We start from the raw sequence: 13,057 nt of genomic DNA, 5'->3' as shown, positions 1-13,057 counted from the left end.
AATAAGTACTGATAGGTACTGACATCGTGAGAAAAACGGGTTTGCCCCGCTTGTTCCACAGCGCATCTCGCATACGTCCAGTGTCCCTTAGTGAGACCCACGATCTGGTGATGTCGGACGGTCCTCCGTGTCGGATTGGGATGCTACGAGGGGAATTGAGGGGAGTTCAAAAACTTGACCGGGGGCTATTTGCTTTCTATTTCTTTTCTTCATCATCGGCTTCTTCTTCTCTTGTTCATACCTTCGTTCAAGTTCTTCCTGTGACTTGGTACTTTTCCAATTCGATCCGGCTGTGCGGGGTTTTAGATACTCATTAGAACAACGGTCTTTAGGTGATCATGAAGTTCACAGAGGGAATGTGGTGCTTGCGGGTATGGCTTCTTCCCTTCATTAGATTTTACCATCCAAGCATAAAGCGATGTTATGTTTTCGAAGCTCAGTATGCTAATTATGGGCTATCAATAGGAGGGGGTTAACATCGAATGGATGAGCAATGTCGAAAGACTGCGTGTACAGCAGGAAACGGTCGATCTACTACTGAACAAATTTCAGCGACACCGCGGTGATACTTTGAACTCGCGTATGTATTTCGCTTTTCTCGCCGAGCAATTGGGTTTAGCTAATGGATTGCTGGCTACTTAGCGACCATCTCAGCAAAGGTGACTTCGCCTTTAGACGGGATTATTGGCGTGAAGCTTGTTCATTGGTAAGTACCGACCACCTACATTTAAACAGAAGAGGGTTTCCCAAAATAAATGAAGATGGAAAAGACAGCTAACTTCTTCCAGGGCCGGAAATGTAGATAATGGCCCTCACTACGCCATCGACCAAGAAACCGGACACGCCACAATCACCCAGAACCAAGATACCAAGAAACTCACCTATGCCAGTGGACCGCTCTCCCTGGACATAAATTCCAATCCCAACGAACTAGACTTCGTCTTTCACAGCGAATCTTCCAAAAAGCTCACAGGTCATTCATTCCGATCAATCGGGTACGTCCGTGACGCGCGCAGCGCCAAATACGACACCGCAGATGGAATCTACGCCGAGAAGCAAGGATACATGCTAGTCGAACTAGACCTCGGGGTCGGGGAAAAGGTCTACGGTCTCGGCGAGCGATTCGGTCCCCTTGTCAAAAACGGGCAGACGGTTGATATCTGGAATGAGGATGGAGGTACGAGCTCCGAGCTTGCGTATAAGAATATCCCATTCTATATCTCGTCCAAGGGGTACGGAGTCTTTGTCAATCATCCGGGTAAAGTGAGTTTGGAAGTACAGTCTGAGCGCACGACGCGGGTGAATATCTCTGTCTCTGGTGAGGAACTTGAATACTTTGTTATCTTTGGGACGTCGCCAAAGGATGTGCTCAGGCGGTATACTACTCTTACGGGAAAACCGGCGCTTGTGCCGGCGTGGAGCTATAATCTTTGGCTGACGACGAGTTTTACGACGAATTATGATGAGCAGACTGTTACGGGGTTTTTGGATGGGTTTAAAGAGAGAGATATTCCGTTGGGTGTGTTTCATTTTGACTGTTTCTGGATGAAGTCATATCAATGGTGTGATTTCGATTTCGATGATGAAATGTTTCCTGATGCCGCGGGCTATCTTAAGAGATTGAAAGATCGAGGATTGAGGATCAGTGTGTGGATCAATCCATATGTCGGGCAGGCTTCTCCTCTGTTTGAGGAAGGGAAGAAAAATGGTTACTTTATCAAGGTATGATATCGATAGCGATCCGCTTTTATTCTACTGGATACAAACTAACAATACCTCCAGCGCACCGATGACTCCGTCTGGCAATGGGACTTCTGGCAAGCCGGTATGGCCGTCGTGGACTTCACCAATCCCGCAGCGTGCACCTGGTACACCAACCATTTAGAAAGACTCATGGACATGGGAGTCGACAGTTTCAAAACCGACTTCGCAGAACGAATCCCAGTAAAAGGCATAAAATACCACGACAACTCAGACCCCGCCCGAATGCACAACTACTACGCCCTCCTCTACAACCGCATCGTCTACAACGCGCTAAACGCCCGCGTTGGTACAAACCAAGGCCTCCTCTTCGCGCGCAGCGCCGCCCCCGGTGGCCAGCAATTCCCCGTTCACTGGGGCGGCGACTGCGAGAGTACCTTCGAAGCAATGGCGGAGTCCCTGCGTGGTGGACTGAGCTTAATGCTTAGCGGGTATATCTTCTGGGCATCGGATATCGGAGGCTTTGAAGGAACGCCGCCGCCGGCGTTGTATAAGCGATGGGTGCAGTTTGGACTTTTGTCTTCGCATTCGCGACTTCATGGGTCCAGTTCGTTCCGGGTTCCGTGGATATATGGCGAGGACTGCTCGGATGTTTTGCGGGATTGCGTGAAGAGGAAGATTCTGCTTACGCCGTATATCTTGCAAGAAGCTCTACGGGGTCATCGGGAGGGTGTGCCGCTTATGAGGGCGCTTTTCCTTGAGTTTCCGCAGGATTTGAATACGTATGCTGTTGATACGCAGTATATGTTTGGGTCGAATTTGATGGTTGCGCCTGTTTTCTCGGAAGAGGGTGAGGTCACCTTTTATGTGCCTCGGGTTGAGGATGAGAGCCAGGGAACTTGGGTCAGCTGGTTTGATTATTCGAAAACTTATGAGGGTGGCCGGTGGTATACTGAAACTCATGGTTTTGATACACTGCCCATTCTTGTTCGGCCGGGAACAGTGACAATCACGAATCCCTTGCTGAAGGCACCCGAGGATGCAGCATTGGAGGGTATTCAATTGTTGGTCAATGGCAGATTAGATGGTAAGGTCTCGGTGGAAATTGTGAATCCTGGTCAAACGGGTGAGGTCTTGAAGACCATTCAGGTCTCTCCTGCCGCGGATGGGAAGAGCGTTGAGGTTGAAGGACAAGAAACCGAGGTGATCTACTTGCATAAGTGAGCAATGATCTTTTGAAACGGTCGAGAATTGAAATTTGTGGCCATTCTTTATCCAGGCATTGTCAATTAGTATTCATCTAGATTTTCGGTTCATAGATTAGAGGAAGTTCAACACGAGACTATATGTGGTGAAAAGTATCTAATGTCGGGTCCACTACAATACAATCGGATCAATTGGGGCACTTGACCACTAAGCAATGCTCAGATGGTGTCAAGGAAAAGATCGAGAGAACTAGTCTATTCATCAAAAGTAAAGTAAAAAGTTAATATCAAAATCAAAATCAAACAAAAATGCCAGGCCTGGTTGAAACAGGCATCAACAAAGACTTGGGTATCATAGAAGAGCATCGCAGCAATGCACAGCGAGGTATGAATCATACTTCTGAATCGGCAAAAAGATTAGGTGTGGAAACCCCTCTAAAGAGGGGGCAGCGCATGATAAAACGCTTTGAGGTGGGTGGGTGTAAATGAGCCATGACAGTTCACGGCAATGTAAATGGAAAATGATAATTCAATCAATCACCAAGCTTCTTCGACATCAAGAAGCCACTTGCGTATTCCTTGACGCAAGGTATTATCGGCGCCAATCTGAGCGCGTCGACGCTCGCGGTCAGCAACGCCTAGTTCGTTATCAACGTCTTCCCGGCAGTGCTCGGCTGTGACGATGCGGACAACCTCTTCCAGAGCTCCGAGCACCATTTTGCGACATTCTGCACGGGGTACTTCAACAGGAGGATCTTCTGCTCGGGGCGTGGTCTGGCCGGTGTCATCTCCTCGTCGAGCACGCGAAGGTGACGGGGCACGGGATTGTGCTAGCGAGGAATATCCGCTTTGTCCAAGGACTCGCTCAACTGCATCGACAAGAATACCATCGAGATCCATGACAGGCTCCTCGATGAATCTTTCTTCCACATGGTGAGGGTCTTGCCCGTTGCTGAGGTTGTCATCGGGCGACTTGCTATAGCCAAAAATGCCAGGGAATTGGGAGGTTGAAGAGGAGCGGTGGCCTTGGTTGAGGCCACTGACCGGGGATGGAGGGGTTTGGCTTGCTCCATAATGATGGCCCACGATAATCTTGCGCCTTAAGCGGAGGCGTTTGACAGAAGAAGCCCGGGTATCTGCAATCAAGGTAGTTGCGACATCGACCCAACGCTCTGAGCCATCTGCGTCTGGAGACGAAGGGATGTAGGGTGAGGGCTCGGCTTGCATGGCGCGTTTAATATCTGCCTCGACAGATGCATAAGGTCTGACTGCTTGCAGGGAGAAATCTTCATGGAATACCTTCAGCCACCCAGCAACGTGAGAGCTGGGGCCATCGGGGGTATCTTTCATGGCGTTGTGGAATCCAGATCCGCTGCTGTGAGTGGATGGAATGGCATCGACGCTGTTAATTGATGCTCGAGTCTTTCTCGGCGATGCAATTGTAGAGTCTCCCGAGGAGGAAAGAGATAAGAATCCAGGAAGTGGAAGATCGACGTCTACCACCCCGTCTTCGGCACGCACTGATAGCTTCAGAGGAGACTCGCGAACTTGGCTTGTCAGAGATGAAGGCTCCGGGGAAGTATCTTCAGATCCATGGGGTGCAGCCGTGGGGATTGAGATATTTCCACTCGGTACTGTTTCGGAAGGGTGCTCCGCCTCGTCTTCAGTGACCTCCTTGACCATTTCACTCAATATGGGCGGGCCACGTGTTATGGGACCTGCAATTGTAGACACCGACTTTTTGCGGGCTTGAGATGGAGAGTAGTAATCGGCCCCATCTGTAGACTCCTGTCGTGAACTCCACAGGCCCGAGAAGAGACCTCCCCAGCGGCCACCGGCAGATGGAAGACTTCCGTTGGAGCTCAGTACATTGCTGTCGCTTCGTTGTAGGTTCTTCAGCAAGTTCTCCGATGCCAGGCTGTCATTGGACTCCACCCCACTCTGGTCAGGTCCTCCCTGGCTGGTACGACTTTGCTGTGAAGTGAAATGAGGAACAGGGACGGTACTGCTTTGGTTCGTCATCGAGATGGTTGCTCCACTAGCACGAGGATCTCTGGCCTGGGGGTTGGGCCCTAATGTCCGGATGGAACGGGCATCTGATCCTCTACGTGCGGCTGGATGTGATGGGGGGTTCATGTCAACAGCTTCTGTAGATCTAAGAGTGGTTTCTTGAGATGAGACGCTCGGCGAACGCCTGTGTTGACCATTCTCACCGAGAAAACCTCTTTGGGCTCGTGTGCGTCGTTCAATAGCCCTGCGAAGGGATTCCTGACGAAGGACTGGCACCGCCGGGGGGGCTTTGAGAAACGGCACGCATGGACGCCGAGGTTCCGGGACGAAGCGGCGAAGGCAGGGGATCGATTCGCTGTTTGGAAGGGAAGAATGCAGAGAGTAGGAAAATCAAACGGCGGGCGGTCATCTTGTCCGGGCAGATGACTACAGTTCGGTGGGTGAGGATGGGTTCAGAGTCCTGTTGAGCCTTTTGCTGCTGATTATGGCGGCGACGGTACCAGTCCGGTCCAAGGGCATTGAGCCACTCTGTATGGTTGCCCAGGAATGCAGTCAGCAAGACCAAGAAGAAGAAATTCGATTCTTTATCTCCAAGCCCCCGAACAATCGAACGGCCTTCCTCTCGCCACACGCCCCAGCGACTCTGGCCAGTCACGACGTATGGGGTTTGAAGAGCCATGCTAATGCGACGCGTACTGCGAATGGCCTCTTCCTTGAGTTTGGAGTTCACTGCAAGTATGTTGGCAGGCAAATGAACTATGGTCTGGTTGGTGCGCTGCATATTCGGAGGTTTCGCAGGTTTCGGGTGGGAGCCAGCGAGGGAATCGACCTTTCGCAACAAAAAAAGGATCTCGTTCCGGGCAAGTCGCTCCAAGTGGGATAATGTGCGGGTAATCACATCCCAATGATCAACCAGCAGATCCAAACGCTCGTCTAAGCTCGCTGGAGGGGAAGCGGCTGATAAGCTATCATCAAAAAGTACGCCGGGCCAACGGTAGTCCGAATCCAGAGAGCTAGAAAGTCCAATCCGAGAAGAATCCAGACCGAGGGTGCTGAATCGAGATACTGGTCTTCCCGCATTACTGCGTGCAAGTAAGGGAATTTGAATCGTAATCGCAACCGCATACATGGGCGTCTTCTTTTCCTTGATTTTCTTCCGCTTTGCCACATCCGGAAAGGGGAAGCCCATCTCGGGAAGAGATTCCTGGTAGATAGCATTGGCGTAATCCTGCCGGTCGGCTGAAGCATCGGGGCCTTCTGGAAGATTGACACTAAACATCCGGGTCAATAAAACGGTGACCTTGGCAGGCGGTTTGCCATCTGGGCCTCGAGCCGCTCCCATCATTCCAGAGGGACTTCCAGTGGTGTAAGCTCGAGCAATAGGGCTTCGACCGGCAGGGGACATGCTAGCTGACGTTCCAGGGTCATCGTCAGCAGAGATGATGTGCATTTTTGTGGATGAACCTCGGTAGCTGAACGCGCTGCTGCCGAAGATGCAGTTGAGCAAGCCAGTGTCATTGGAATCGGTGCCATGTCTCGGATTATCGTGCCAATTTCCTCCGGGGGTAAGTGTAGAGCTACGGCCTCGGGCCCGGGAGAAAGCGCCGGCGCTGGCTGTTGAGGCCCGCCGTGCGCTAGCGGCGGTAGCAAGGGGACTCGATTCGACGACGGATGATTGCGTATGGATATTTCGGCGAGTGCCGCGAGATAGACTGGAGACAGCACGAGTATGTCTGGAGCCAGTTTGATCGAGGCCCTGCGAGTCGATGCCGAGACCAGTGGGGGGAGAATCGGATGGGGCACGTGTGTCCAACAAGACGCAGGCATCCCGGTCACCCAGGGCATTCTGTGCCACAATCACCCGAAAATCCTTGGATGGTTCCAATTCCATCCCCCCACGGTCATCGTAAGCACCAGCAGCGGAGGCATTGGGAGAGTGAAAGGTCGTTTGTAGTGTGTATGCATGGGTGTTCGAACGACGGAGCAGGCTAGCATCCGGGAAGAGAAGGCCGGAGGTATGTTCCTCTTCGGTGACCGATTCGAGGGGAGTTCCGTGATTGCGAGAGGAAGAATAGGTGGCCGGGTTCAAGCTTGACGCGGCGGTGCTTAATAGTCGACCCAACATGGTCAAGGTCAGATTACCACGGGGGGATTAAACCCGCCGTTAACAGAGGGAGGTAGCAGATTCAATAAGAGGCAAATGGACCGATCGATAGATGTAGTGTAACGATGGGTATCAGACAGCTAGGCGATACTAGACTGCATGTACCCATTGCTTAATTCCACGGAGCAGGAACCATCATCGACCTGATGGAGGGGCGAGAATGTCAAGAAATGCTGGGGGAGGGGAGGTTGGAAGAGTAGGAAAGTGGGATGAGCTGCAGCAGTGGGGTAGGGATTGCCACCGAGACAGCAGGATAGAGGAGACAATTGGCGGGGCACCCCACAGTGAAGTCAGAAAGAGTAGAAAAGAAAAGAAACGGAGGCAGCGAGGCTGTTTCTTGAATGGAGGGGAGTTGGAGAGGAAAGTTGTGGAGATTCCGAATGGCGGTGTGCTGCAGTGACAACGGGTCCGCCACATGATCATCAGCCTCACTTGTGACACTGCATTAGCAGTAGGTAGTAGGTGAAGGGGGAGTAAGATAAAGATATAACTTGAATCTAGAATAGGAGACACTGGGAGAGGTCTATCTTTCCAGGGTTGTATGGTGTATCCTGCCGAATGACTCAAGCAGTAGTACCCTTGGACACTATGGTACTGTATGCGACCACTTGATACCTGGTACATAGAGAGAATTTTAGTAAATAGAGAATACAAATATACTGGACTGGACTGGACTGGAAATTATCGATATACACTGGATAATTATCTGTAATAGAGCGGTGAACCCCAGGTGACACAGTATCAACCACTGACTGACTGCATGGTTACGCGGTGGGAGACCTGGCTCAGACCAGCTTCTTTTCTTGAACAGCTTCACCACTAATGCTGCCTACGCTGCATGAGATACCATCAAGAAAGTATGCATGTACTCCGTATGCACTCCGAACGTACTCCGTACAGAGTAACCACTCCCAGGTCTCTGCAACCAGAAACTACTGATGCAAACGGCATGAGATCTGCAAAACAATCGCTAAGATATGATCTGTCCAATTCTATCCATATCCATACAGATTTGATATCGTGGTCCCGTAGTTACAATAGGCAAAGCCAACCAGCAGCTGCGCTCATGCCTTCTTCGACTGCCGCTTGACCTTGTCCACCAACCGCTTGAGATCCTCGGACCCAGCCTCCTTTGATGCCTTCTTCTGCTTCTTCGAGCTGTCCCGGTGCTCCCCTGCCACATCGGTCTCAACGTCATCTCCGTTACGCCGGCGCTTACGGCCTTCGTCCAACAGGGCCTTCATGCCGGAGGTCGCCTTGAATCGGGGATTGGTAGGATCAATCGCGAACTCATGACTCTCATACAGACGGGCGAATCGGGGATCGCTGACGTCGACATTAAAATCATCCGGGACTGCAACAGCCTCCTTGTTCTTGCCCTTGCCCTTGCCCTTCTTCCGCTTGGCCTGTTTCTCGGCCTTTTCAATCTCAGTCATGTCGAAGTGCTTGATGTCTGCCTGCTTGTCGTCCACCATGAGAAGCTCCAGCTCAGCCCGTTGGCGAGCCGAGGCAGCTTCTTCAGCAGCACGTTCCTCCCGCTTCTTACGCTTCTCCTCCTTGCGGCGGGATGTTGCCTCAGCCTTGCCGGATGGATCATCGAAGAAGGGATCGTTGAAGCCCAAGTCTTCCTCCGTTTGGGCTACCTCGGCCGGGGCAACCTCCTCCTCCTCCTTTGCGCCATTATCCGAGTCCTCTCCATCTTCGTCGCCACGCTTGGCTTTTTGCTTCTCCTTTCGTCGCTTCTTGCGCTCGCGTTCCTTGCGCACGTATTTGTCGACAGTGCTCTCCTCGATCTCTGGCTCGTTCTCGAAGATGGTATCCTTGCCGTGACCGCCAGCCAGACCAGACGTGAAGGTCACTTCCATCTCGCCAACGGGGCCATCGGACTTGGAGCGCGTGGGTTCCGCGCTGAGACCCAGCAATGCCCGCATGCGCTGTCTCTCGGCGTCCCGCTTGGAAAGCTTGCTTGATGTGCCTTCGTTTGTAGTATTATCAACAACTTCCACTCCGCCATCTTCCTCGTCCTCGCTGTCAGAGCTGTCGCTGCCAAGGTATGCCTTCAGGTCGTTTTCATCAATGTCCTTTCGCGAGCCACGGAACGCACGTCCCTGGGCCTCCTTGCGAGCCTTATCATCCGCGTCCCAGGTCAACTTGACTTTGCTGTGTTGAAGAGCATCGGTGACGAAATCGCTGGGTCTGTAGTCGTCGGGAATTCGAGAGCATTGGTCTCGGGGCTTGTCATCGTCGAAATCGGTCTCATCGGGAACGAAGCGGAGATCAAAGAAGTTGGCACTAGAGAGATACTCCGCGCCGTCAACGAGGTCGTAGACATGCTTGGCCACCTCCTTGGTGGAGAATGTAAGAATTGCGTAGTAGTAGCGGAGTCTCTCAAGCTGGTAGCGGCGCAATTCTGTAGAGTTGAACTCTTGACCATCGTCACCCTTCAGCATGGACTTTTTGATTTCTTCCTTTTCCTCGTCCGAGTCAAGCTCCTCTTCCTCCTCTTCCTCCTTTTTCGTAGCGAAGATCTCTCGAGGAGGTCCTTCAATCTCTTCCTTCTCCATGCGCTCTTTTCCGAATTCACTTGGGTAGACAGACACCTTCAGCACACGGCCTCCAGTCGGGGCAAAGCTTGAGAAAACGGCCATAAGATCTTCGGCACGAATATTGTCCCAGTCCAGATTGACGACCGCTATCCGAGTCGTTACATCTCCAAGAGGCACATTGGCTTGCTGCTGGTCGGGGAATTCAATTTCGTCTTCATCGAATTCTGCCTCTTCATCCTCCTCCTCTTCACTTGAGCTTTCCTCTTCGGATGAAGAGTCAGAAAATCCGCCATCGCGAGCAGGATCGTACGAGCGTCCTTCATTAATCCGCTTCAGCTCTTTCCGCACTTCCTTGTCATCGTCAATGCTGACATTGTCTGCGACATCCTCCTCTTCCTCCTGCTCCTCCTCGTTATCCTCATCCTCGTCCAAACGGTACAGCTTCTTCAGTTGTTTCTTTGTATCGTCACGGGCCAATTTGCGTCCATATCGGTCAACAGCAGCATTGCGAGAGAAATCTTTATCCTCAAGCATGTGCTGAAAGCGCTTGTCGAGTTTGACATGGGTTTGACGCTTGCTGGGAAGACGGTAGCGGGGATCGGTCTGGATATTGGCAAATCGAGGGTCGGCTATAAATTTCATCAAGTTAGCGAATCTTCTTTCTATTGTGAAAGCGAATTTGGGGATCGCATAGAACGTACTAATCACCGGACCGGCTTCGCCTTTGGCTTTGCCACCCTTCTTCGCCTTTTTCTTGTCTTGTCCTGCCATTGTGGAATGCACCTGTATATTCAGAATACAGAGCGAACACAATTTAACAGAAGCCGAAAGATTAGATCTTGATTGTCAATCGCGTGGATGAGGAGAAACGATTCGGTGCGCGGACAGACGAATTTCTTTTTTTCTGCCGGTTTTTCAAGGCGGTGCCGGGGGTCGTGGTGCACGTGCCATTTCGCTCAAAACGGAAAGTGCATCGGCGTATACTACAATACATAAACATAAAATTAGTGCTATGGTGGAAAGCTTTCAAGACTATCTACCAGGTAGTATCTAGGTAGTCGGTGGTAGGTACTGTACAGCGCTGGAGTTGATGGTAATTTGGAGCTGGTGAAATGCCCAGATGCACTGTGTTGGCAGAAATATATATTGAGTTGGGATTGAACATGGACCCCATACCTGCTGGATAGGTACTAGTACCATGAGATTGATACAAGACAACATGGCAGTGATCACTGGCGCCCGGGCGGAATTAAGTAGTAGGTATTTTTGGAATTTATTAGACAGTAATAGCAGCTGGAGAAAATTAACAATCCCAAGAAGAAGGTTTAACCCAAGGTTCAAGTCGTTGACAAGTTGAGTCTGGCGGCGTGTTAGGATTTGATCTAGGTAGTAGGAAATATATCGCTAGTAAAATAATTCAATGCGTAATGAACATCATATATGCAACGTGCGTTTATGTACTTCGTTAGGTAGTAACATGGGAGCAACTGGCTTACTCGCGAGAACACACTAGCAACCAAAGTAGCGCTTCTCCATCCATCGAGGCTCAGCCTCGTTCTCGATCCGACCAACCACAACCTTGATCTTAGGGTACACCGCCGTCAATCGCTTCAGTCCTGTTTCTCCGGCGGCACAGGTAACGAAGACAATGCGCTCCTCTTGTACCCCATGGTCAATCAAGACCCGAACAGCCATGAGTGCAGCTCCACCACTGGCCATTTGTGGGTCCAATAGCATGACCATGGAGTGATCTTCAATTCCTGGCTGAACTTTCAGGTAGTGAAGTTCTGGCTCTTGGCTGTTCTCGTTTGTCTGGATCAAAAGCCGACCAGTGATGCAATCCGGGATGGTTCGCTTCAAGGCTGTTTCCAGACAAGAGCCACCGCGTAGAATAGCAACTGCGGACACGATGCCGTTGGGATTCAGTCCCTGGTACTTGTTACCCTGGGGAGTCTCCACAGTGGTCGGCGTATATGGCGACATGTCTAGGGCCCTAGAGAATTACACGATACAAGATTAGCAAAGTCCCAACAACAAGGAAGTGAAAACATACTTTTCAATCAAGATCGAGGCGAGTCTGTCAAAGTAAAAGACAAAGTCGTCCTGCTGGGTTTCGGGAGTTTGCAGGATGGTGTTCATGCCCACGAATTGGGGCGTCGAGGACATCACATGTACGTTCGGTGGCAGTTCAACCTTGGCGGCGATAAGTCCGAGATTACGAAGAACCTCCTTGTGCTGTTCAGACTTCTCTTCGAGCTTACGTTGGATATGCTTGACGACCATATCTGAGGAGAGTTAGGGTGAGAGCCGGAGTTGGAAGGGTGTCACGAGACCACCTACCGATAGCAGTCAAGTTCTCAATTCCACGAGGGATGATGATATCTGGGGGTGCCATTAGCTTTTTACAATTTGAAAGGAAATAAAATCATTCCAATCATACCCGAAACCTGCCGTTGAGCGTCCACGTATTTGGTGTATGAAGGCTTCACAAATGCGAACCACTGTTTGATGATGCCCTCGATATCACGACCTCGATCGCGGACATCGCGGAGAACTACATTCGTCTCAAGGTTAGTTCTATTTATGAGAGATACAGCGTGGAGCACCTACTGCGGCGGCCCAAGCAGACGTCCATATCGGCTTCGACGAATATCTAAGTGGGGTAAGTTTAGTCAAGACTCAACCGCGAAAATAAGCAGCTAAACACACCTTGACATCAAGGAGGTCGACGATGCGGGGGTCGTGCAGCGCCAGAATACCGTCAAAGACAATGACACGCGGGGAATAGAGAGTTGTCGTCTGAGGTTGACGCTGGTGCTCTGCAAAGGAGTACACTGGGATGTGGGCTTTCTTGCTGTCAAATAGATTCTGGTCAGATCAACCAGCACAAAATCATTCTTCTTGACAGCAGATACACCACCCTACAACTCACCCCTGCTTCAAGTCTTTGAGGGTATCGACCAGAACATCAAAATCAAATGCGTCTGGACAGTCGAAATCATATTGATTTGCATGAGCTTGGCGGTGTTCCTCGGGACTCAACGATTTGTAGAAGGAATCCTGCAACTACATGTTAGAGATGCAATTTTCTCCCTCTAGACTTTGTAGGTCATACCAGCGACAAAATTACAACCCAAGGCAAATTCAGAGACTTGACAATCTCCATAGCGACCGAGGTTTTACCCGAGCCCGAGCAACCAGCGATACCGATGATGCTCAGATCCTGCCATGGTGGCGAGTAGTTCACCCCCTGGGTGAGAGAATGAAAGGGAGAAATCGATTCCATGGCCCCTGTTCTTTGTTCACGCCAGGAGACACACTGGGGCACACTGGAACGCAAACTTGTTGTCTCTCGAGGGCGAGGAGTGGTAGATTGGATTGGGCTTAGCGCGGGATCCGTTCGCTTGCGAATGACTAAGCAGAAGTCACTT

At 51.0% G+C, this 13,057-nt stretch overlaps 5 protein-coding genes across 5 annotated transcripts; 1 reads left to right on the top strand and 4 right to left on the bottom strand.

Moving 5' to 3' along the window:
* Positions 1-338: 338 nt before the first annotated feature.
* Positions 339-2,925, top strand: N7509_000637 (putative sugar hydrolase; the record flags this gene model as incomplete). Its single annotated transcript, XM_056625274.1, has 5 exons — positions 339-371; positions 466-580; positions 643-706; positions 789-1,722; positions 1,783-2,925. 5 exons carry the CDS (start codon positions 339-341, stop codon positions 2,923-2,925), a joined length of 2,289 nt encoding a protein of 762 aa, XP_056493856.1.
* A 518-nt stretch (positions 2,926-3,443) lies between these two features.
* On the bottom strand, positions 3,444-5,042 carry N7509_000636 (uncharacterized protein; the record flags this gene model as incomplete). Its single annotated transcript, XM_056625273.1, has 1 exon — positions 3,444-5,042. One exon carries the CDS (start codon positions 5,040-5,042, stop codon positions 3,444-3,446), a length of 1,599 nt encoding a protein of 532 aa, XP_056493855.1.
* A 109-nt stretch (positions 5,043-5,151) lies between these two features.
* On the bottom strand, positions 5,152-7,041 carry N7509_000635 (uncharacterized protein; the record flags this gene model as incomplete). Its single annotated transcript, XM_056625272.1, has 1 exon — positions 5,152-7,041. One exon carries the CDS (start codon positions 7,039-7,041, stop codon positions 5,152-5,154), a length of 1,890 nt encoding a protein of 629 aa, XP_056493854.1.
* Positions 7,042-8,144: 1,103 nt separating this feature from the next.
* N7509_000634 (pre-rRNA-processing protein ESF1) lies at positions 8,145-10,397 on the bottom strand (the record flags this gene model as incomplete). Its single annotated transcript, XM_056625271.1, has 2 exons — positions 8,145-10,255; positions 10,328-10,397. 2 exons carry the CDS (start codon positions 10,395-10,397, stop codon positions 8,145-8,147), a joined length of 2,181 nt encoding a protein of 726 aa, XP_056493853.1.
* Positions 10,398-11,135: 738 nt separating this feature from the next.
* On the bottom strand, positions 11,136-12,912 carry N7509_000633 (uridine kinase family protein; the record flags this gene model as incomplete). Its single annotated transcript, XM_056625270.1, has 8 exons — positions 11,136-11,619; positions 11,680-11,911; positions 11,967-12,008; positions 12,067-12,180; positions 12,237-12,279; positions 12,336-12,480; positions 12,559-12,686; positions 12,742-12,912. The coding sequence occupies 8 exons, from the start codon at positions 12,910-12,912 to the stop codon at positions 11,136-11,138; spliced, it is 1,359 nt and encodes a 452-aa protein (XP_056493852.1).
* Between the last annotated feature and the right edge of the window lie 145 nt (positions 12,913-13,057).

The sequence above is a fragment of the Penicillium cosmopolitanum genome (genome assembly GCF_028827165.1).
Source record: "Penicillium cosmopolitanum strain IBT 29677 chromosome Unknown utg000003l:1.0-3747932.0:1.0-3751027.0, whole genome shotgun sequence".
Taxonomy (NCBI): domain Eukaryota; kingdom Fungi; phylum Ascomycota; class Eurotiomycetes; order Eurotiales; family Aspergillaceae; genus Penicillium; species Penicillium cosmopolitanum.
Note: the sequence above shows the minus strand (reverse complement) of the source record. Positions and strands in the feature narration are given on the sequence as shown.